Source organism: Miscanthus floridulus, chromosome 5, assembly GCF_019320115.1.
Source record: "Miscanthus floridulus cultivar M001 chromosome 5, ASM1932011v1, whole genome shotgun sequence".
Classification (NCBI taxonomy): domain Eukaryota; kingdom Viridiplantae; phylum Streptophyta; class Magnoliopsida; order Poales; family Poaceae; genus Miscanthus; species Miscanthus floridulus.
The window spans coordinates 9768597-9790259 of record NC_089584.1 but is presented as its reverse complement, the minus strand read 5'-3'; the positions used below and the strand labels follow the sequence as shown (position 1 = coordinate 9790259).

General features: G+C 50.7%; 1 protein-coding gene across 1 annotated transcript; it reads right to left on the bottom strand.

Annotated features, from left to right (window-relative positions):
• Positions 1–11813: 11813 nt before the first annotated feature.
• Positions 11814–12887, bottom strand: LOC136454221 (uncharacterized). Its single transcript, XM_066454725.1, has 2 exons — positions 12375–12887; positions 11814–11984 (listed from the first exon to the last, which is right to left on the bottom strand). The coding sequence occupies exons 1-2, from the start codon at positions 12885–12887 to the stop codon at positions 11814–11816; spliced, it is 684 nt and encodes a 227-aa protein (XP_066310822.1).
• Positions 12888–21663: the final 8776 nt, after the last annotated feature.

Below are 21663 nucleotides of genomic sequence, written 5' to 3'. Positions count from 1 at the left end.
CTGCGGGCTCCGTCTCGCCCGACCTCTTGGGTGCGGTGGTCGTTGGAGGCTAGGGGGTATATATACCTTTTTTCTCTTCCTCTCCAATGGCCCTCTACCTCTTCTTCCTCAATTCAGCATGCCCAAAATAGAGCAAGAGTTCTCTCTCTCTCCCTCCATTGTTAACCTCAAGCCCTCAAGCAAATCCATTTATTTTCCCATCAATCCTTGAGGGAAAAGTGTCCAAACTCGATTAGAGAGTAGCTCCATTGATTCTCCAACTCTAAAGAGCACTTGGTGCACGTTTTGACCGGTGGTTGTGTTGTTACTCTTGGAGCTTGGCTCCTAGCTGGCTAGAGCGTCGCCTGTGGAGCTTGTCAACTTGTGTGGCAGCACTGGAAGGTTTGTAACTATCTCTTAAAGCTAATAAAACTCACCCCTCATCTCAAGAGTTAAGTCTCTTGACTTGAGAACGAGGAAGGGTTAGAAAGCTCTAAGCCTTAGTGTTTAACCTTAACAACATGGAGGTAGGCAAGCCTTAGTGGTGAGCCAAACCACAGGATAAATTATTGTGTCACTTGTTTTTTATTTATATTATTTGCATGACAATTATGGTTGAGGTGAATTCTAGGGTTTCTAGTCGATCTACTTGTGTGTGGTGTTCCTACCACTTCTAGCTCTTGATCTGTGATTGTCATACCTACAGTAAACTAGGAAATTTCTTCAATCTAAGTTTTTGTTCATGGATTTTGAATTATGATTCAAAGTTGTCTGTAGGTGCGACAGTACCGCTATTCTAGCCCGGTAGTGCAGTAGTCTGGCAGTGCCGCCCTACAGAGCAGTAGTGCCGCAGGGTGAATTTAATCAAATTTTGAGCGTTTGTTTTGATAGGCCTATTCACCCCCCCTCTAGGCCAATCAGAGATCCTACAAGTGGTATCAGAGCCAGGTTACCTCATATACGATTCATCGCATGAGGTATGGAGCCCAGAGGAGGAACTAGTAGCATGAAGCAGGAGGATGTTGACATAGACAACAACAAACTGAGCATGTCGAACAACAAGCACACCATGCTACCACATCTTGAGGCTACCGATGATGAAGGAGCTCTCAATGAGAATGAGAGAAGAAGAAGGAAGGAGGCAAGCAACCTAAAAAGAGAAGCAATAGAGAAGAAGAACGAGGAGCAGCGGTTAGAGGAGAAGAAGCAAAGGAAAGAACAAAGAAGTCTCAAGCATGTGGATGTCGACACGGACAACAGCGAACTGAGCATGTCGACAATAAGCAACCACCATGCTACCACATCTTGAGGCTACCGATGATGAAGGAGCTCTCAATGAGACTGAGAGAAGAAGAAGGAAGGAGGCAAGCAACCTAAAAGAGAAGCAACATAGAAGAAGAAAGAGGAGTAGCGGTTAGAGGAGAAGAAGCAAAGGAAAGAACAAAGAAGTCTCAAGAGAGAAGCAAGAAGAAAAAGAAGAGAAGCTAGGAAGAAGAAGAAAAGAAGAGAAGGCAACAAATGCATCATCAAGCATATCAAGTAGTTCCGAAGATGGAGATGATGATGAGTCATACCAAGTGTTGGAGAGGAACAAGAAGGAGAAGAAAGGAAAGGGCAAGGCCGACAATAACAAATATGCCACTGTATCCTTAAATTATTCTTCTATTCCTATGACTAACCATGATCGGAGGTCATTCATCAATATGCCCACGGGCAAGTTACCTCATTTCAATGGGACTAACTTTGCCTAGTGGAAGCACTTGATGAGAGCCTATCTTATAGGTCTTCACCCCTGGCATTTGGAAGATTGTTTGCAATGGATTTGAGCCACCGGTTGATCCCTAAGAACCCAACACTAGAAGAGATGAGAATCATTCACCTCAATGGTCAAGGCACAAGTGTGTTGCTTAGTGCCTTAGATGGTGATGAGTACAATAGAGTGACTGGAGTTGATGTTGCCAAGCAAATATGGGATCACTTTGCACCTAGCATATGAAGGGGTTGACTAAAGTGAGAAAGGACAAGAATTGACTTGTTGATGTCAAAGCTCAACCGATTTATAATCTTGGATGGAGAGGGGCCACAAGAGATGTTTGATAGGTTGATGACATATGGTGGGCAAGATTAGAGGCTATGGTTGTGATAAGCTAGATGATCATAAAGTTGTCAGGATTATGTTGGAGGCTTATTCACCTAGAAATGAGACCAGTATTGACTCTAATTAGAGACAAGAAGAAGTTTGAGTACTTCACACCAAATGATGTACTTGGGAGGATCTTGACCTTTGACATGCAAAGAGAAGAAGCAAATGAGAGGAAGAAACTTGAAGAATTACAAGCAAAGCTAGAGGGCATCAAGATCAAAGATGTAGCTCTCAAGGCCAACAAATCAAGCAAGCAAGGCTCTACAAGCAAGTCCAAGTTCAACCAACAAGCTTCAACTAGCAAGCCCAAAGCAAGCAAGCGAGTTCAAGAAAGAGTAGAGACCACATCATCTTCAAGTGAAAGGCAAAAATGATGATGATCAATATGAGAAAGTTGATGATGGTGCTCTCTTTATGAAGAGGTATCACAAGGGGCTAAAGAAGCAAGGCTGCAAGGTAGTGAAGAGAAAGCTTTCCAAACAAGAAAAGAGGACATGCTATAATTGTGGAAGCAGCCGATCACTTCATTGCCAAGTCTCCTATATGAGATCAAGGACAACAAATACAAGAAGGACAAGAAAGATGAGAAGGCCGATCGTAGGAAGAGCAAGAAGTACATGAGAGAGGCTCACATTGGGCATTGAATGGGACTCAACTAAAGAGAGCATAAGTGAAGAGGACTGAGAAGGTTGCAACTATTGCTATTCATAAGTCATCCCCTACACCAAGGCTCTTCAACAGCATGTTTGATGATGACTACTACTCCCCTCACACTTGTCTCATGGCAAAGGGTGAGAAGGTAAAATCTAAATCGAAGGCCAAATCTCCTCCACCTCCTAGTGATATCTCTAGTAGTGATATTAGTGATAGCTCTAGTGATGATGAATCTAGTGATGAAGAAATAAACATGGTAACTAAAATTTTGGATTGAAAAACCAAATTATTCATTACTAAGCTAATGGAGGATTTAGAGAGTGTCAAAGCCAAGCTAGAATCTAGAGAAGAGACTCTTATCCAACAAGAGGATCTCTACATTGCTAGCTAAGAAGCTCTTGCATTAGAGAGAAGTGAGGCTGGAATCCTTGTGCAAGGCTTTGGCCAAAGAGCAAGAGGACCATGCTATTATAAAGAAAGCAAATAAAGCTCTCAAGAAAAAGTATTATGACTTGGATGAAAAGCACAAAGAACTTGAGATGCAATATGGCATTCTTTGGGATAGCAACTCACATCTCCATAAGGCAAAGGAACCTCTACTCCCTCCACTAGTCAAGGCTATGGAAAATGTTTTAATCTTGATTTTGAATGCATATTCCAGTAACCTTGTAAACATGGAAGCTATGAGAAAGTAGATTGCTAGGCTCAATGAAGTCATTGGAAAAGGGTGGATAAGTGTGGCCCAATCCAATGACAAGAAGGTTGATGAATCAAAAGAGCCACAATTCAAGCAAGGAAGACATCCATCAATCAAGCATGGGCTCGGTCACACAAAAGGAGCCAAGACAAATAGAAGAAGGATAGTGAATGACTATGAGTGTGTGCAGTTTGAGAGGAAGGGCAAAATTGGTATAGATCAGCCTACACAGACCGCGGCAGTGCCCGGCAGTGCCGCGCCTCACAAAAATGGGAAGGCTATTAATTTTGTTCCTGATCCAATAAACCCAAGAAGAAGGTGTAACTAGGAGAAATAGGTTTTCTAGAGGCCTAAGGAATCAATGTGGGCCACCAAGAACAAGTATGCCTATCAACCAAAAGACTTATGCACCTCGACAAAGCTTGACATCTTGCTTTGTTTTGAGGAAACAACAGCGGTGTAAAAGTGGTTCCAAAATATGTTGGAAAGGAAACCAACATATATAGGAATACTTCTATTTGGGTACTAAGATTCTTGTGACTAACATGCAAGGCCCCAAGTCAAAGTGGGGACCTAAATCTAGCAACTAAACTTGTTTTGTAGGCATACTCCTCCGGTGGATCAAGTTGGATGCTTGATAGTGGATGTACAAATCATATAATCAGAGAAATGAGTATGTTCTCATCATATTCCCTGATGACGCACTCAAATAAAAATATTGTCTTTGGAGACAATTCAAAGGGGGATGTGATTAGTCTTGGTAAAGTTTCTATAACCCTTGAGCATTCAATTACAAATGTATTACATGTTGATTCGTTGAGTTACAATTTGTTGTCCGTTTCTCAATTGTGTGAGATGGGCTATAATTGTCTTTTTTCGGATAAGGGTGTGGAATTCTTAGAAGGGAGAATTCCTCTATTGTCTTTATGGGTCAATTAAAGAACAAGCTTTACTTAGTTGATTTTAACAAAAGTAAAGCTAAGCTTGAGTCTTGTTTAGTGGCAAAATTTAGCATGCCTTGGCTTTGGCATCGCCAACTAGCCCATGTTGGGATGAGGAACTTGGCCAAACTTCTAAAAGATGAACATATCCTTGGACCAATAAATGTTCACTTTGAGAAAGATAGGATTTGTAGCTGAAAGGATCTAACAATGCCTAGAGGGAGGGGTGAATAGGCGTATCTAAATATTTACTACAAATGCTAAGTTCAAATCTGTCAGTCACTGTCGGAAGTCCCAGCGTTTGGGTCGAAACTCCCGACGTTGTCAGAAGTTCCGATGCAAACGTCAGCAGTTCCAACGCCTACGTGAACCTACAAAAGTAGTGCCAAATTTAACATTGCAGATAAATAATCTTACAAACCTCACTTTCTAGTGGTTGGTGAAGATGTTGGGTCACTCCCTTGATGCCGTAATGCCTCCAAACCATAGATCGAATCCAAACCCTAAATGGAAAGTTGGGAGACAAAGAGACAAACACATACAAGTAATTTCTAACAATCATATAACAAGCACACGGGACACAAGGATTTATCCCGAGGTTTGGCAAACCCACTAAGGAGCTCCTACGTCCTTGTTGTTGAGGTGACCACCAAGGTCGTAGTCTTTTCCACCTCCTTGCCTCTCTCAAAGCGACCACAAAGGTCACTTGAGCTTTCCACTAAGAAATCGAAGGGTGATACAAACTTCCCAAGGCTCTTCCACAAGATGGAAGCTCTTGGGCAATGCCTAACCAGCTAGGGGCAAAGCCCCAAGAGTAAAAGACGCAAAATCAACCGGCTTGACGAAGAAATCAAGTGCTCAAGCTATCCAAAGTGACGCTCTCACTTAATCCACTCTCCTTTCACTCAAACCCCAAGGGAATCGAAGATTGGAGCAAAGGGGGAAGGTGAGGGGTGCTTTAGTTGCTTAGGAGTTGTTGAGCATGAAGTGGGTTAGCTGTTAATGAGTCCATAACGGTTAGAAGTGAAGAGAGGGGTATTTATACTCCAAGTGAAAATCTAACCGTTTAGATCTACATTAAAAGTTCCGACGCAGATCTTGGGACTTCCGACGTTAACAAAAAACACTATTCACAAAGAGTCAGAAGACCGCACATGCAGGTCAGTGTTTGGAACTCCCAGCAAACATCGGGACTTCTGATGATCGGAACTTCCAACGAACGTCGGGACTTTCGACGTGCGTAGTTTAACACCCAGCCAGCGCGCAACAGGTATCAGGACTCCCGACATGGGTCGAGGACTTCCGACAATCAGAACTTCCAATGTACATTGGGAGTTCCGATGTGCACAGATAGCAGGCCCAGCAGAACCACCAATGCCGGGACTCCCGGGTTGGGTCAAGACTTCCGACTGTCGGGAGTTCTGACTCACGTCGGGGACTTCCGACGTCCACAGTCACCACATAGGCTAAGTGACTAGGAGTCAGAACTTTTGGCAAGAGTCATGACTTCTGACTGTCGGGAGTTCTGGCTTACGTTGGGCTCCGGACATCGACAGTCACAGAAAATTATCCTATGTGCTCATGAAGTGCTAGAGTGTCTCTCTTTTGATTTTATTTTAATGCATGAGCCACTCTATCTTCCTCAGACCAACTAAGTTTGCATCCCTCTTTATAGTACGGCAGATCCTAAACTCAAAAACAAAATAAAAACCTTTGGAGAGCGTTTGAGTTCATTTGCCTTTACAGCTTCAAGAATTGAGGGATACCATTTCATCTTTATCAACTCTTTGAGTCTTTCATGGGACTAATAGCTGCGGACATACCTCATTAAGATCACATTAGTCCCTAATTTGGATGTCATCAATACACCAAAACCCATATAGGGGGCAAATGCACTTTCAATCTCCCCCTTTTTGGTAATGATGACAACCTACTTAGGCTTTTGTAGGAATGAAAGATTTTAAAACTTTTGAAACCCAAAATTTATGAAAGCTCCCCCTTTGATGTATGCATGAATTTGAATTTCAATTAGTATCCTCTATACTTGATTTGCATACATCAAGACAAAAGCTCCCCTTAAATTTTGCAATCCGTGGGGTGTGACAAGTGTGTGAACAAATAGATATGTGTGAAAAGAAATGCAATATGACATGTATTTCACACAATAAGTAAAGAGAATATGATGGCCAAGATTGAAAAAAAAATTAGAGCAGCACATGGCCATTCAAAATACATTCACCATCATAAGTAGAAACAAGTGTAAGCTAATAAGATAAATAGATAATCATAAACTTGTCCTACAATCATTCAACACAAACACATATAAATGGTTATCCATCACAAGCTTGCCACCACATGACATAGTTCGTACACGCTAGAAGTTTTAAAGTTCCAAAACATAAAGACCAACTAACTTATTACAAAGAGAAATCAAAGCCTAACACTCCCCCTTTGTCAACAAGTGCCAAAAGGGTAGGCCGCGTGAATATCCAACTACTCATCCTCGTAATCATCATCCTCATCTTGGTCACCATCGTCACCACCATCGTCATCTTCATCATCATCATCATCCTCGATGTATTCCTCATCTTCTTCAGTCGCCTTCCCTTTACCATGCGAGTGAGAAGTCGCATCATCTTTGTACACTGCACAAGCCTCATCATACAAAGCCAACAGATCACGAGGAGGCACAAACAGTGGTGGAGGAGAAGATACAATGCCTGCTTGCTATTCCAACCGATATAGCCTCTCTGGCATATCATGCTCACATTGAGCACTAGCACAACACTGTCCAAACATGTATGTGTCGGGTACCATAAAAAGGGGTCCCCTAAGCAAGAACCGAAAAAATCGCTTAGACCCTGTAAAAATCAAAGCCAAGAGACAACTACTGGCAAACCCCCACCTTATCCGAGGCTTGGCTGGACCACCCGGCCCACCTCGAACAGTATTCCGACTCGCCCGAGGCCCCAACCATAAGGCCTCGAACGAGGTGCCAGTTCTCCACCTCGCTCGAGGCCCCACCCATAAGGCCTCGAATGAGGCGCCGATTCTCCACCTCGCCCGAGGCCCTGCGTGTAAGGCCTCGAACAAGGTACCAATTCTCCGCCTCGCTCGAGGCCCCACCCATAAGGCCTCGGACAATGTACCGATTCTCCGACTCGCTCGAGGCCAGCTCGACAACAACTCCGTCGCCTCTGCCTTGACCGACTTCTCTGACAGGACGTCATGCCCAACTAACACATTCAAACGCTCCCACGATATTAGCCGAACGATGGCTCGACATAGCGGAGTGGCCGATGAGACGTGAGTCACATCGACGCCATGCCATCCAGGATGGGACGGGGCAGGGGTCACCAGCCGCTGTGCTCGGTACTATGCCCACGACTGACACCTATGTGGCACTGTGTTGCCTAACCCCATCTGCTCTGAGGATAGCACGGCGTGGAGAGTCCATTCTAGGTCCCTGTAGCCTCGGAATTAGCGTACAAGACCAACTGCTCCCTCCGGAGCCTCGGCTACCCGCTTCCGCACCCCCTTAGCCTCGGGATTCATGCCCACCGAGCCCCCGCAATAGTTCGGCTTCTGCACCGACTAGGCCTCGGCTCTCTACGTTGTCGACATACACCGACCGGCACGTCGGCCATAGTATGCGCCATGCCCTACGTCAAGCCATCACAGGACCTTCCACGTCGCACAGGATCGGGCGTGACCGTCGCATTGCTCTAGTGCACCAGGGACAAGGCCGCTCCACCAACCATGCCACCACAGTGATGACCTATAGGGCTCGGACATACTGCCTTTGTTCACAAAACATCACATAGCGAACACATGTATCGCCCATGTCCCCCCTTCAACTATAAAAGGGAGTGACTGGGGCCGTTTCTAGACACAGAGACCCACGAACTCATGCATCGGGAGAGCCATGCTCACACGCATAGATGGACATAGACTCAGACACACACACATGGACGAGCAACCCACGCCGCTCCATGCAGAGACCTAGGGCTAGCTCCCTCTCTCGCCCTGCTTGTAAACCCCTACTACAAGCACCTTGGTGCAAGGAATACAAGATCGCTCACTCAGACTGGACGTAGGGCACCTATTGCCTGAACCAGTATAAACCTTGTGTCTCTTTGTATCACCATCTAGGATTAGGGGCACGCAGTACATTTTCACTAGTAGGTTGAGGGCATGCCGGTCCAAAACACCGATAGTTGGCGCGCTAGGTAGGGGCTTTACTGCGTGTCAGCTTAGTCACCCCCAACAAGTTCCAGATGGCAGACCCCGTGCGACCACTTCATCTTGGCACGGCGATCTGGTTTGGGAGCCTAGAGTTCATGTCTCTAGGATCTGAGTATGATATGGTATTCCTCACACCCAGAGCCCCACCGACCGACGATGACACCACGCACCAGCAGCGCTGGCGCAGGTGGTGCTCGGGCCACCGCTCTTGTCACGCTCGCCAGGCACAACATGGGCAGGACCACCCCAACACCGCGCAAGCTCAGGGTGATGCACTACGCTCTGCCGGTACCCCATGCCCAGCTGTTGGTACAGAGTCCCTGGTTGGGGACCTGTCCAGCCTAAGCCTAGGCAAGGGGAAGACACCGATGGCACGCGGCGACGCCCCATCATCAAGCTCTACCCCGCCACCTCCTGAGGAGTCACCTCTGGTGGAGCGGAGCCCGGCGATGACACCATCCCCGTACCCCTTTGAGTTTGGCAATACCGCCGCCGCCTATGCTTCCGCCTACGCATCCGCTCACGCGGAGCCCTCAGGATGCCACCAACATTTTGCCCTCGACCTCATCGCCACAACCTCGACCCACACCCACACTGACTCCTCAGAGGAGGATGAGACATGGGCCAAAGCAGACTTCTCTAGGCTTCACGACCCTAAAGCCATGCGACGCTTCCTGGCCACGAGCGACGAAGGCTACTCCAACTCCGATGATGAAGGCACTTACAACCCCACTCGTGAGTGCTTCCACATCAAGCTCAGGATGCCGAGCATGGGCAATGAGGACGAAGGGGTAGGTTCTTGCTCCCCGCCTCCTGAGGGCATAGGCGGCGCTGCACCTCCACGCGTCGAGCCTCGAGCAGCGCGGAACGAGAACCTTGCCCCCGAGGAACTTCAACGCCTGGACCTAGAGCAGCTCCGTGAGCTTCAGGACAAGGTCGAACAAGACCGACTCCTTCTATAGCAGCTCCGAGACACTCTCGAGCAGGAGCAATGGGGTCGTGGTGATGGCAGAGCAGCCCGGCGGAGGGCTTGTGACGTCAACCACCGCATCAACAACGACATAGGGGGCGAGCAACCCCATATCTTCAATCGCGCTAGCTAGAACATCACGGCAGCGGCGATGCTACTCTAGACTATGTCCGAGCCCTCTACCATGGAGGGGCGATGGGTCCACGGCGAGCTCCGAGACCTCCTCAAGACTACCGCGGTGCAGTAGGCCGAAAGTTCCACCTCTCGACGGTGCGGAGGCGCCTCAGAACTTCCCACGGCACCACCTCTACAGGATAGGGAAGCCTCGGTTCATCCTGAGCCCGCTCGGGCACCAACGGCCAACAGGGCCCCCTAGGTGTACGACCGCCTCGGCGGCCGATGCGAGGCCCACAGCAACCATGATGTAGTCAGCAGGCGATGGCGCCACGACAACGATGGACCCACCTGAGGCTACCACCTACACCGAGGTGGTCGCTACGACAGTGGGGAGGACCGTAGTCCTTCTCCTAGGCCACCTGGCCCTCGAGTCTTCAGCAGGGCCATCCGTGGCGCTCACTTCCCGGCCCGGTTTCGGCAACCGGCCAACCTCGCAAAGTACAGCAGCGAGACCAACCCTGAGTTGTGGCTGGCCGATTACCGCCTGGCTTGTCAGCTAGGCGGCATGGACAATGTCCAACGCTTGGAACATAGAACAACTATGTCGCTTCTACCCTTAAATTTCCAAGCATTATATACATTGTTTCTCGAAATACAATAAAGATGTGTTCTTTAGTTGTTCTAAATTTTTCGAGAACCCCCCTAAGCCCGTCGATGGGGGATCGGCGTTACAATAACGCTATAAGGGAGACTCGGCTTTGCCTCTGTAGAGGTGCCCACCGCGGGGCTTGAACAAGACTCAGCTCTACCTCTGCAGAACCGAGCCTCCCTTGGGGGCTAGAAGGGGGGATCCCCCCCTAAGTCCCAGGCACCATTTTTAGTCGTTTTTCGAAAAAAAATTCTACGCCAAACTCTCTAGCGTGCTCTGACAAATCGATTATAAAAAACCTAAGGACCAAAAGTCTGCCTCAGGGCCAAAAGGTCAGCTGAGCCGTGAGACGGCCTACGCCTCTGGTCTATGGCAACTCCCTCACCACCTTTTGCCCGAGGGGCAGCTTAGGCTCTGAGGAAGTTTTTTGCAAGTGATATGTTCAGAGATGAGACAGAGGGCAGAGGCTCGGAAATACAATAAAAAATGAGTAAAAAGCGTAGATGCATAAGTACTTTAAAGGCCTCGACGGCCACAAGCGTTACGATACAATAATAATCCTAATCTATTTACATGGCCCCTTTGGCCTAGGTCAGACCTTAGGGTTGCCAGCGTCGGCGCTAGGCGTAGGAGGAACCACCTCCTCTTTGAACAGCTTGGCCAGCGCCGTGCTAGAGGCCTCAGCCGCCTCCACCAGCTTCATGACCTCCTCCTCAGCCTCCTCATCATCCTCAACCATGACGTAGCTGTCGCTGATGGCCTCAAGGTCAATGCCGGCATAGTGCGAGGAGACGACGGCTAGGGCGCGCTTGACGCCCATGTGCAGCGCCCCCCAGAGTCGCTCGCGCACTTGGCCGCTCAACGCGGTCAAGCGACTCCCAAGGGAGCTGCCCGACTCAACCCCCTCAACCTCTAGGGCCTCATAGGCGGTACAGGCGGTGCTCTGCAGCGCGTTGTGCTCCCCGATCTCGGCCTCGAGCACCGCTTGCACTTCAATGGAGGCCTCAGCTACCTGGGAGACCTCCTTCTCCAACCCCGTGCCAAGACAAACAGGATGGGGTTAACCACAAAAGGAAATAACCCGAACAAAGGTGCACGCCTACAAGACTCACCTTCGGCTTTCTCCCTCTAGTTTTGGACCTCAGCTCGAGAGGCCTCGGCCGCCCTGGAAGCCTCCCTCTCTAGCTCTGCGTCACATCAGGGAGTTAGGGGTCGAACGCAAGAAGAAAAAATAAAACAAGAGGCATGGCCAAATAGGACTCATCCTCGGCCTTTTCCTTCTAGGCTAAGGCCTCGACCCGAGAGGCCTCGGCCATTTTGAGGGCCTCTGCCAGGGCACCTTTCATCAGCAGGTGCGCACCCTACTCCGCCCCCAGCTGCCCGGTGATGGCCTTGTCAGAGACCTCCACTTGTTTGGCTCAAGACCTGAAGGTGTCCTGCTCGTCGGCCACCCAGGTCAACTCCTCCTCGAGCTCCTTGATCCGCGCTGCTAAAGGGGCGGCCTGCTCCTGAGCCGTGGCTGCCTCAGCCTTCATATCAGCACAGCAAAGGCGGAGGTCCTCCACCTCCACGCTCCGCACCGACAGAAGCTCATTAGCATTGGCGAGCAGGTCCTTTTACTACCGAAGCTGGTCCTAGACGCCCCTCTCCCGCTGGAGGAACAATGACTTCCTGAGGGACCGGGCCTCGAGCTCCTAGGTAGGCAGAATAGAGGTCAAGTACTGCAAGAAAAACTTGAAAAAAGACAACATAGCACCAGAAAAGAAAGCGTGCACCTAGGCAACCCCGGGCAGAGCGTCAGCCACGATGAACAACAATGTCCACAACAACCACTCCGCCAGCCGGCGAAATTGCTCGAAGGAGCCCTAGCGCCCCCCCTTGGCCGTGTCCTCAAGGGCGAACAGAGGCTCCCCCTTAGGGTCATCTCAGCTCTACCACAAGACATGCGGGTGATCCCACCCATGGGGCTCGGGTTGTACCCGGACGAGGGCCGAGCTTCCCTCGCCAGAGGTCGAAGCTGGCTGCTCTGTGGTGCTGGCTGCCTTGGCATCTGCCACCTCCTTCCCCTGGGAAGTATCGTCGGAGGAGATCGAATGGACCTCCACTTCTCGGGCGCTCTCTTGCGATGGCGGCAGACCTTGGACCGGGGGCGGTACTGAAGCTTGCCCCGCCTCCGTCTCCACTTCCTGGGCCGCTGGCTCCGCCGCGCCCACGCCGGCCTCCGCCACCTTGGCCTCGGTGGTCTCGAGGGCTCCGGCCTCCGCCACCTCGGCCTCGGTGGTCCTAGACGCCCCGGCCTTCGTCGCCTCAGCCTTGGAGGTCCTAGGGGCCTCGGCCTCGCCCTCGGTGGCCTCAGTGGCTGAGGGAACCTCAGCCTCATCTGACTCATGGGCCTCGGCCTTGAGGGACGCAGGTGCCTCCTCCCCCACTCGCTTAGTGGCCGCCTCGGTAACCTCTCCTTGGGTGTCCGGCTCCTTCGGGTCGGCCCTCATCGATGCCGCGCCACACTGTATGGCGGCTTGCGCCTCCATCACTCATTGGGCGGTGGAGCTAGTGCTCACCTTGAGTGCCTTACGTGGCGCCATGGCGGGCGCTTCCGCCTGACGCTTCCGGCTGAAGGCAAAGCATTCATGAGGTTAGCACACAACCAAAGAACGAGTGGAAGATACTGCAAACTCCATCGACAAAACACTTACCCCGAACGGGGACACAACACCTTCTGCACTGCACCCATCGTCCTCTGCGATGGCGGTGGCGGCGATGGTGGCACGGCCCCCGTGTCCGTCGGTGCCGGCTAGCCCTCGCCGGACCCCAGCGCCGCCTCGACCCTCTGCGGAGGCTGTTGGGTTGCCTCCTCCATCACCTGCTCCACCTCCGTCGTCAAGCCCACCAGGCTAACGGCACGCTTCCCTAACGCCCGTGCCTCAGTCGTGTCAGCCTTAGCCCCAGGGTGGGTGATCGCCATCCCCCTAACGTCAAGGAGATGGTCTAGGGTACCCCGCCCCACCTCAATCTCGTCGTCATCGCTCGAGGAATCCGACAACGATGGTGATGGAGATGGCTCCACCAGGAGACCATCATGACTCTGCTGCTGGTGACGTTTCTCCAGCTCCTCGCGCTCAAGGTTCTTCCTCTTGTGCCTTGCCTCCTCGGCGTCCTTCTGCTTCTTCTGCGCCTCGGCATGCGCCCTATTCACCATCCTCCGCTCTGCGTCCTTGGGAATAGGTGGTGGGGAGGCTCGCACATCCCTCATCCCCTGTAGGAATGGCGAACACAAATGAGGGAATAGGAAAATGCAAGGAGCAAGGAGGCCTCGGGGGCAGCGGCGGCACGGGACTCACCAGAGAGATGTACCTCCGCATCGAGCACATTGGAAATGGGGATAGACCACTGCTCCTTAGCCTCCCCTCCACTGTCTCTCTCACCTGACGTAGAATCTCCTCATCGGAGAGGGCGACGGCGGACATCCAGACGCCATCGATCGGCTCATCCGGTGTCATCTCGAACAGGCGCTGCCACCGAGCCATCAGCGACAGCACCCTCCAGTGGTGGAAGGCCGCCATGACCATAGCCGCCATAAGGCCGCGGCTGCATAGCCTCTCCAGTGCCTCTAGAAGCGGCCGCAGCTTGGGCTGATCAACCGTTAGGACGCCGTACCTCCACTTCTTTGGCTGGCTCTCCACGACACGTCCGGTATAGGGGGGAAGTTCGTCATCATCATTACGGAGGTAGAACCAACTGTTGTACTAGTGGAGGTTGGACGACATGAGCTAGGCTAGGATATAGAGGAGCTGTCGGTCTTGGTGCACTTGGAGAGTGCAGCCGTAGGCCCTCATCGCCTTCCGTGTGCCCGCCGTGCCCATCGGCTTGGTGGTGAGCCCCGCCCGAAAGAGGTGGAGACATAGCTCCCAGTGGGGGGCAATGCCTAGGTACCCCTCGCAAATGGCGACAAAGATAGCCGCCTACGTGATGGAGTTGGGGTTGAAGTTGTGGAGCTCCACGCTATAATAGTGCGGGAGCGCCCGCATGAACCGGTCCGCCGGTAGGCTAAGACCACGCTCATGAAAGGACACAAAGCTCACGATGTAGCCATCACGTGGCCTCAGCTCCAGCTCGCCCCCCGGAGCAATCCACTCCGGTCCGTTAGGGTGGGTAACCGGGTGGAGGAGGTCGTCATCGATGAGCGACTGCAGCATCTCCGCGGACACATTGGATGGACCCCAAGGATCCGCCTGGAGGACAACAGCGCCGCTGGCCATGGGTGCGGTGGAGAATGCGGCTATGGCGGTAAGGCTCGCTCTCTCTCTCTCTCTCTCTCCCTCTCCTTTCCTTCCCCTTCTCCCTTCTTCTCCCCGACGCTCTCTTCCTCTGTTCTTAGCAACCGCTCGAGGGAGAAAGGGGCAAACACAAGTAGGCAAGGTAAGGAGGGAAGGGGCGAGGCTCATCACATATTTATGAGGGAAGGGGGCGAAATGGACGGGCGACGAAACTAGGGAAGTTTCCCTCAGATCTAGCGCAGTTAATCTGGATCCGATTAAACCGCCCACACATCCACCTTTTCCTTATTAACCGCGCACGCACAGTAACGTCCAATCCACAAGCATCGCGTCGCATCCATACGCAGCGACGGCAGGCGCCGTTCCACCTCCTCGAGAAACCACCTCAAAAGGTGCACCCGTCGTTGTCTGCCGATGGGAGGGGAATATCCCCCACCCGATTCCTTTCAGACTAGGGAACTAGGCACCGAGCCCGTTATGGTCTAAGGGTTCGAAGGCTGGGCCCCCGAGGGTCTTGACAGCCGCCCCAGGACAATAGAGTTAGGGATGACTATGGGTGAGCCCGTACATGGCCGAGGCCCAAGCAAGCGATTGCTTGGGATGCCCTAAGTCGTGTCTAAGACTGGTAGGCAGGTCTCTAAATGGGATCCCACCGTAGGGAGGCACCGAGCCCCTGGGGCCAATCGAACGGCCCTAGGACCCACTAGAGAAGCCCTCTGGTACTTTTGGAGTGCATCTCTGGACCGCTAGCCGGCCCCTATCGAAAGGGGCATGAGCCTCCACTTAGACTTACCCGATAATAGCTCACCAGAGGTGTCACTGCTCGCGCCCACCGAGGGTAGCCTAGCATGCTCCACCCCTCCTTCTGAACGAAAAGGATGCGCGAGGGCTGCACAAAAAAGACAGGAGAACTCCTGATCACCCTCTCGCTTCAAGCAGAGGCTCGGGGGCTCTTCCTACAACCAAGCCGAGGCCCAACGACCCAAACTCGCACTCATGGGCTCGGCAAACATGATAAAACCCCTCGCTTAACATGGAAAAAGCCCCTAGAGGAATAAATCCACTCCTCCCAGGCCTCGGGGGCTACACCCGGTGGGTGCGCTCATGCGCATCCACCGAAGCCTCGAGTATGAAATACCATCCCGCCAAGAGTAGTCGTGAGCCAAGTCTCGTCAAAACCTCAGGAAGAGCGCTCACACTCTCCCCGAGGCTCGGGGGCTACTGTCGGGAACCATAAAAAGGGGTCCCCTAAGCAAGAACCGAAAAAATCACTTAGACCGTGTAAAAATCGAAGCCAAGAGACAACTATCGGCAAACCCCCACCTTATCCGAGGCTCGGCTGGACCACCCGGCCCACCTCGAACAGTATTCCGACTCGCCCGAGGCCCCAACCGTAAGGCCTCGGATGAGGTGTCGGTTCTCCACCTCGCTCGAGGCCCCGCCCATAAGGCCTCGGACGAGGCGCCAATTCTCCACCTCGCCCGAGGCCCTGCGTGTAAGGCCTCGGATGAGGTATCGATTCTCCGCCTCGCTCGAGGCCCCGCCTGTAAGGCCTCGGGCGATGTACCGATTCTCCGACTCGCTCAAGGACGGCACGACAACAACTCCATCACCTCTGCCTTGACTGACTTCTCTGACAGGACGTCACGTCCAACTAACGCGTTCAACCGCTCTCGCGATATCAGCCAAACGACGGCTCGACATAGCAGAGTGGCCGACGAGACGTGAGTCACATCGATGCTATGCCATCCAGAACGGGATAGGGCAGGGTCACCGGCCGCTGTGCTCGGTACTGTGCCCACGACTGACACCTATGTGGCACTGTGCTGCCTAACCCCATCTACTCCGAGGACAGCGCGGCGTGGAGAGTCAATTCTGGGTCCCTATAGCCTCGGAATTAGCGTACAAGACCAACTGCTCCCTCCGGAGCCTCGGCTACCCGCTTCCGCACCCCCTTAGCCTCGGGATTCATGCCCGCCGAGCCCCCCGCAATAGTTCGACCTCTACACCAACTAGGCCTTGGCTCTCTATGCTGTCGACATACACCGACCGGCACGTCGGCCACAGTATGCGCCATGCCCTGTGTCAAGCCATCACAGGAGCTCCCACATCGCACAGGATCGGGCGTGACCGATGCGTCGCTCCAGTGCATCAAGGACAAGGCCGCTCCACCAACCATGCCGCCACAGTGATGACCTACAGGGCCCGGATATACCACCTCCACTCACAAAACACCATGTAGCGAACACATGTATCGCCCCTGTCCCCCCTTCAACTATAAAAGGGAGTGACTGGGGCCATTTTTGGACATGGAGACACACGAACTCACGCATCGGGAGAGACACGCTCACACACACAGACGGACATAGACTCAGACACACACATGGATGAGCAACCCACGCCGCTCCACGTAGAGACCTAGGGCTAGCTCCCTCTCTCGCCCTGCTTGTAAACCCCTACTACAAGCACCTCGGTGCAAGGAATACAAGATCACTCTCTCAGACTGGACGTAGGGCACCTATTGCCTGAACCAGTATAAACCTTGTGTCTCTTTGCATCACCATCTGGGATTAGGGGTACATAGTACATTTTCGCTAGTAGGTTGAGGGCCTACCGGTCCAAAACATCGACAGTATGTCATTAGGAACTTGAACTTGTTAGGCTTCTTTCCAGAGGAGGACGAAGAGAGGGGCTCGGCACTAGAAGAGCGAGTAGCAGCAGCAGTAGGTGTGGAAGCACCATGGCGAGAGCGAGCACCTAAAGCACCTTTCCCTCTAGCTTTGGCTGCATCAACTTTCTCCCTCAGCTCTCTAGTAGCAATGACGGAGGTCTTGTTGGATATCTTGAGGAGCTTTTGCTGAGTTTCATAGGGAAAACGGATGCCGGATACTTGCTCAATGACATGCATAATGTATGGTGCATAGGGAAGATGCTTTATCGGATCCTTAGTAGCATCATGTATCTTGTTCCAAATATAGCGGCTGATGGAAAACTTCTGAAACACATCGCCGAAACGTTGAAGCACCTTCTGTGAATCATCATGAAGGTAGGTGGAGTCACCGACCTTTGGATACAAGATCTATCGCAAGATGTTGTTCAGAACATAATAGTATGGCTTTAGAAATACTGTCTGTCCATCAGCTATGTGACCATCAAGATACATATGTTGGTACTTCTCCAAAGCGAGATCCTCATACTCAGTCAACTCAGTAGCAATGCGGTCACTGTGACTCAAACTGAGAAGGCGAGAGAAAGTGATGAAGTCCACTTTATAATGCTTGCCTTCAGTGGTCCAATGAATAATGTCAACAGCACTAGTAGGGTCTCTCTTATGATGATAAGAAGCATAAAACTAACAGATTAGCTCGTTGTTCCAATGCTTCCTAAACTCTAACAGGTAGGACAGCCCCATTGTGTGAATATCCCAAACCATCTGCTCCAACTCGGGTTCCTTGTACTTGCCAAGAGAGTATGCATCAATGCACTTCATCTGCAAGACCGGTGGCTCCCTCTTCTTCAAGAACTTCCGATAAAGAATGGAATCATAAAAGTCAAAATGGAAGGGATGCCAGAAATGATACTCAAGTCGTAGGTCCTTCTTGTCCTCAGCATAAAGGTTCCTATTCCTATTGAACCTGATGTCCTTAACCCGATGATGATAGTCCATTGAAAGAGGAGGAGTCCAGCCACTAGCAGGATTGGGAGCCAAGGTGGGCTCCCGCATGATTGGTGACACACCCGTGAACGGAACAAGCTAAGAGAAAAACCCCAGTCCACGAGTCAATGGAGCAGCAATGGTGCATCCGGCATGGTCAAGCGCTTCCTCTTCTTCATCAACCATCGGCACATCCCCAACAGGGGCAGGAGCAGGAGGAGGAGCAGCAGCTGGCGGCCCGTGATCGTCACGACGATGGGTAGCATGGGAACCACCAGCACCACCACGCTTACAAGCCACCTTGGTGTAGCCAGACGGCTTGGGAACAGCGGCACGATCTTGGTTCTTGGAACGCTTCTCCTGATGACGCAAAGGACTACCACCATCCATGACTATGAAGAACATGAAGTGGAACTTAAAAAAATACAAGGAGATGCGAACGAACATCGAGAAGTGAAGAAATAGGAATGGAGTAGTCACCCTAGGGTTGGGAGTTCCGGCCATAGTCGGGATTTCCGATAGCTGGGAGTTCTGGCCTGACATCAGGAGTTCCGACGGTCAGAACCTTCGACGGTCACCGGGACTTCCAGCGCACAAGGTGACCATCCCATTCATGGGGCTTCAAATCACGACACTCTTTCAAACAAGGAAGATAGAGGAGTAGAGAGAGAGAAAGAATGGAGTCAAAACACAAGGTACATTGGATTAGGGTTAGGGCGCCACGGTAGCACCTTGAATCGAGGAAAGAGGAGATGAAGAGAAACAAATTCGCTATCGACGAACAAATCCACGAGCACAATCACCTCCACCAATGGAATCTCCACCACACCAATGGAATAGCCACAACCGAGCTGAAGAAATACTAGGGCACGGGTGATGGAATGGGGGTGGGGAGGTCGGGACTACCGGCAAGGCCTCCGGAGACGCAACGTGGAGGAATGGAGACCGGCGGGTAGGGAGCAACCCAGCGGCGTGAGGAGTGAGGGCGGCGAGGAGGAGCGATGGCGGCGCGAGGAGAGGCGATGGGGGCGACGGGAGGGGCGGAGGAAGGAAATAACCAAAGTAAAAAAAAATCAAGCCGGTTATAAATGAGCCGAGCAACCGACGCGGCACGGTAAAAAAATCAGATCTACGTCGAAACTCCTGGTGCACGTCAGGACTTCCGGCAGTCAGGAGTTCCGACGCGAGCCGGGACTTCCAACCTATGTCGGGACTTCCAACACAGGGAAATAGAAAAAACCTCAAACTTGAACTCACTACACCATGTGGGGCAAAAATATGATGGACACTAACATTTTCACAAGTGACTAGATTTCATTCAACCAACACAAAGCAACAGTCACTTATGAAAATTACAAAATAGATTTTGAAAGTGGCACACAATGTTTTCTTAATTCTTTTCTCCTAACTAGATCAAACAAAATGTGTGTGCAAGGAATCAAGCCACGTTACGAGAATCAATGATATTTAGTTCACTCCTCAAAGCACAAAATCTTGACTCATCTAGTGGCTTTGTGAAGATATCGGCTAATTGCTTTTCGGTGCTCACATGATGAATGGCGATATCTCCTTTAGCTTCGTGGTCTCTCAAAAAATGATGTCGAATGTCAATGTGCTTTGTTCGAGAGTGGTTTACAGGGTTGTTTACCAACTTAATGGCACTCTCATTGTCACACAAAAGTGGGATCTTGGTTAACTCACATCCAAAGTCCTTTAGTGTTTGCTTCATCCAAAGTAGTTGGGCACAGCAAGCGTCGGCCGCCACATACTCGACCTCGGTGGTGGACAAAGCAATGGAATTTTGCTTCTTAGAGCTCCAAGACACCAAGGATCTACCAATAAATTAGCAAGTCCCGGTAGTACTCTTTTAGGTTACTTTGCAACTGGCATAATCCGAATCGGAATAGCCAAGTAACTCAAAAGTGGAGCCCTTAGGATACCACAAGCCAAGATTAGGAGTGTGCACTAAATACCAAAAAATTCTCTTAACGGCCATCAAATGACATTCTTTTGGATTAGCTTGAAATCTTGCCACATGCACACGCTAAGCATAATATCAGGCCTAGATGCACAAAGATAAAGAAGTGATCCAATCATGGAGCGATATACCTTTTGATCGACGTCCTTTCCTCCTTGATCAAGATCAAGATGTCCATTGGTTGGCATGGGTGTCTTGATGGGCTTGGCCTTGTCCAAGTTAAACTTGTTCAACATGTCGTTGGTGTACTTGGTTTGACTTATGAACGTGCCATCCTTGAGTTGCTTGATTTGAAATCCAAGAAAAAACTTCAACTCTCCCATCATGGACATCTCGAACCTATTTGTCATTATCCTATTAAATTCCTCACAAAAAGCCACATTAGTACTACCAAATATTATGTCATCGACATATATTTGGCAAACAAAGATATCATTATTGACTTTGCGAGTAAACAAAGTAGCATCGGCCTTTCCTATCTCAAAACCTTATTTGAGTAGGAAATCCTATAAGCAATCATACCAAGCTCTAGGGGCTTGTTTGAGCCCATAGAGCGCCTTGTCGAGCTTGTAAATGTGGTTTGTATACTTGGGGTCTTCAAAGCCCAGTGGTTGCTCTACATACACCAACTCGGATAGGGGGCTGTTGAGAAATGCACTCTTTATGTCCATTTGATATAGCTTGAAGTCATGATGAGCGGCATACGCAAGTAGAATATGAATTTATTCTAGCCTAGCCACCGGTGCATAGGTCTCCCCAAAATCCAAGCCTTCAATTTGAGTGAATCCTTGAGCCACCAACCTTGCCTTGTTCCTTGTTACCACGCCATGCTCATCTTGCTTGTTGCGGAAGACCCACTTGGTTCCAATCACATTTTGCTTGGGCCTTTCCACCAAGGACCAGACTTCATTCTAAGTGAAGTTGTTCAACTTCTCTTGCATGGCTATCATCCAATCTGGATCATCAAGTGCCTCTTCCACCCTATGAGGTTCCAAAGGAGAAACAAACGAGTAATATTCACAAAAACTTGCTAAACGGGAATGTTTAGTTACCCCTCATCGAATGCTCCCCAATATGTTATCAACAGGATGATCCCGTTGAATGGATTGATGCACTCTAGGATGTGGCACTTGAGTTGATCTTTGGATAGGGCCATCATCATCATGGTCATGATCAATTGGAAGATCACAATCATGAGCTTGTGGAGGGTTGACTTCACTTCTTTCTTCATTGGTGAGTTGTGATTGAGCTCGCTCATTGTTGACACCATCTTCATGAGAATGACCTTGCGCTTCATTTGATCTCCCATCTTGATTATTTCTTGTTGTGGAAGGTTCACCATGTTCATTGGATGAAAC

What these genes read in the sequence shown, in the direction of transcription:
- LOC136454221 (XM_066454725.1), bottom strand. Translation starts at nt 12,887, where the DNA reads ATGAGGGCCGACCCGAAGGAGCCGGACACCCAAGGAGAGGTTACCGAG. An exon ending in GAAGCTCGGCCCTCGTCCGG is followed by an intron (nt 11,985 to 12,374) that starts GTACAACCCGAG and finishes AATGCTAATGAG; the next exon opens with CTTCTGTCGGTGCGGAGCGT.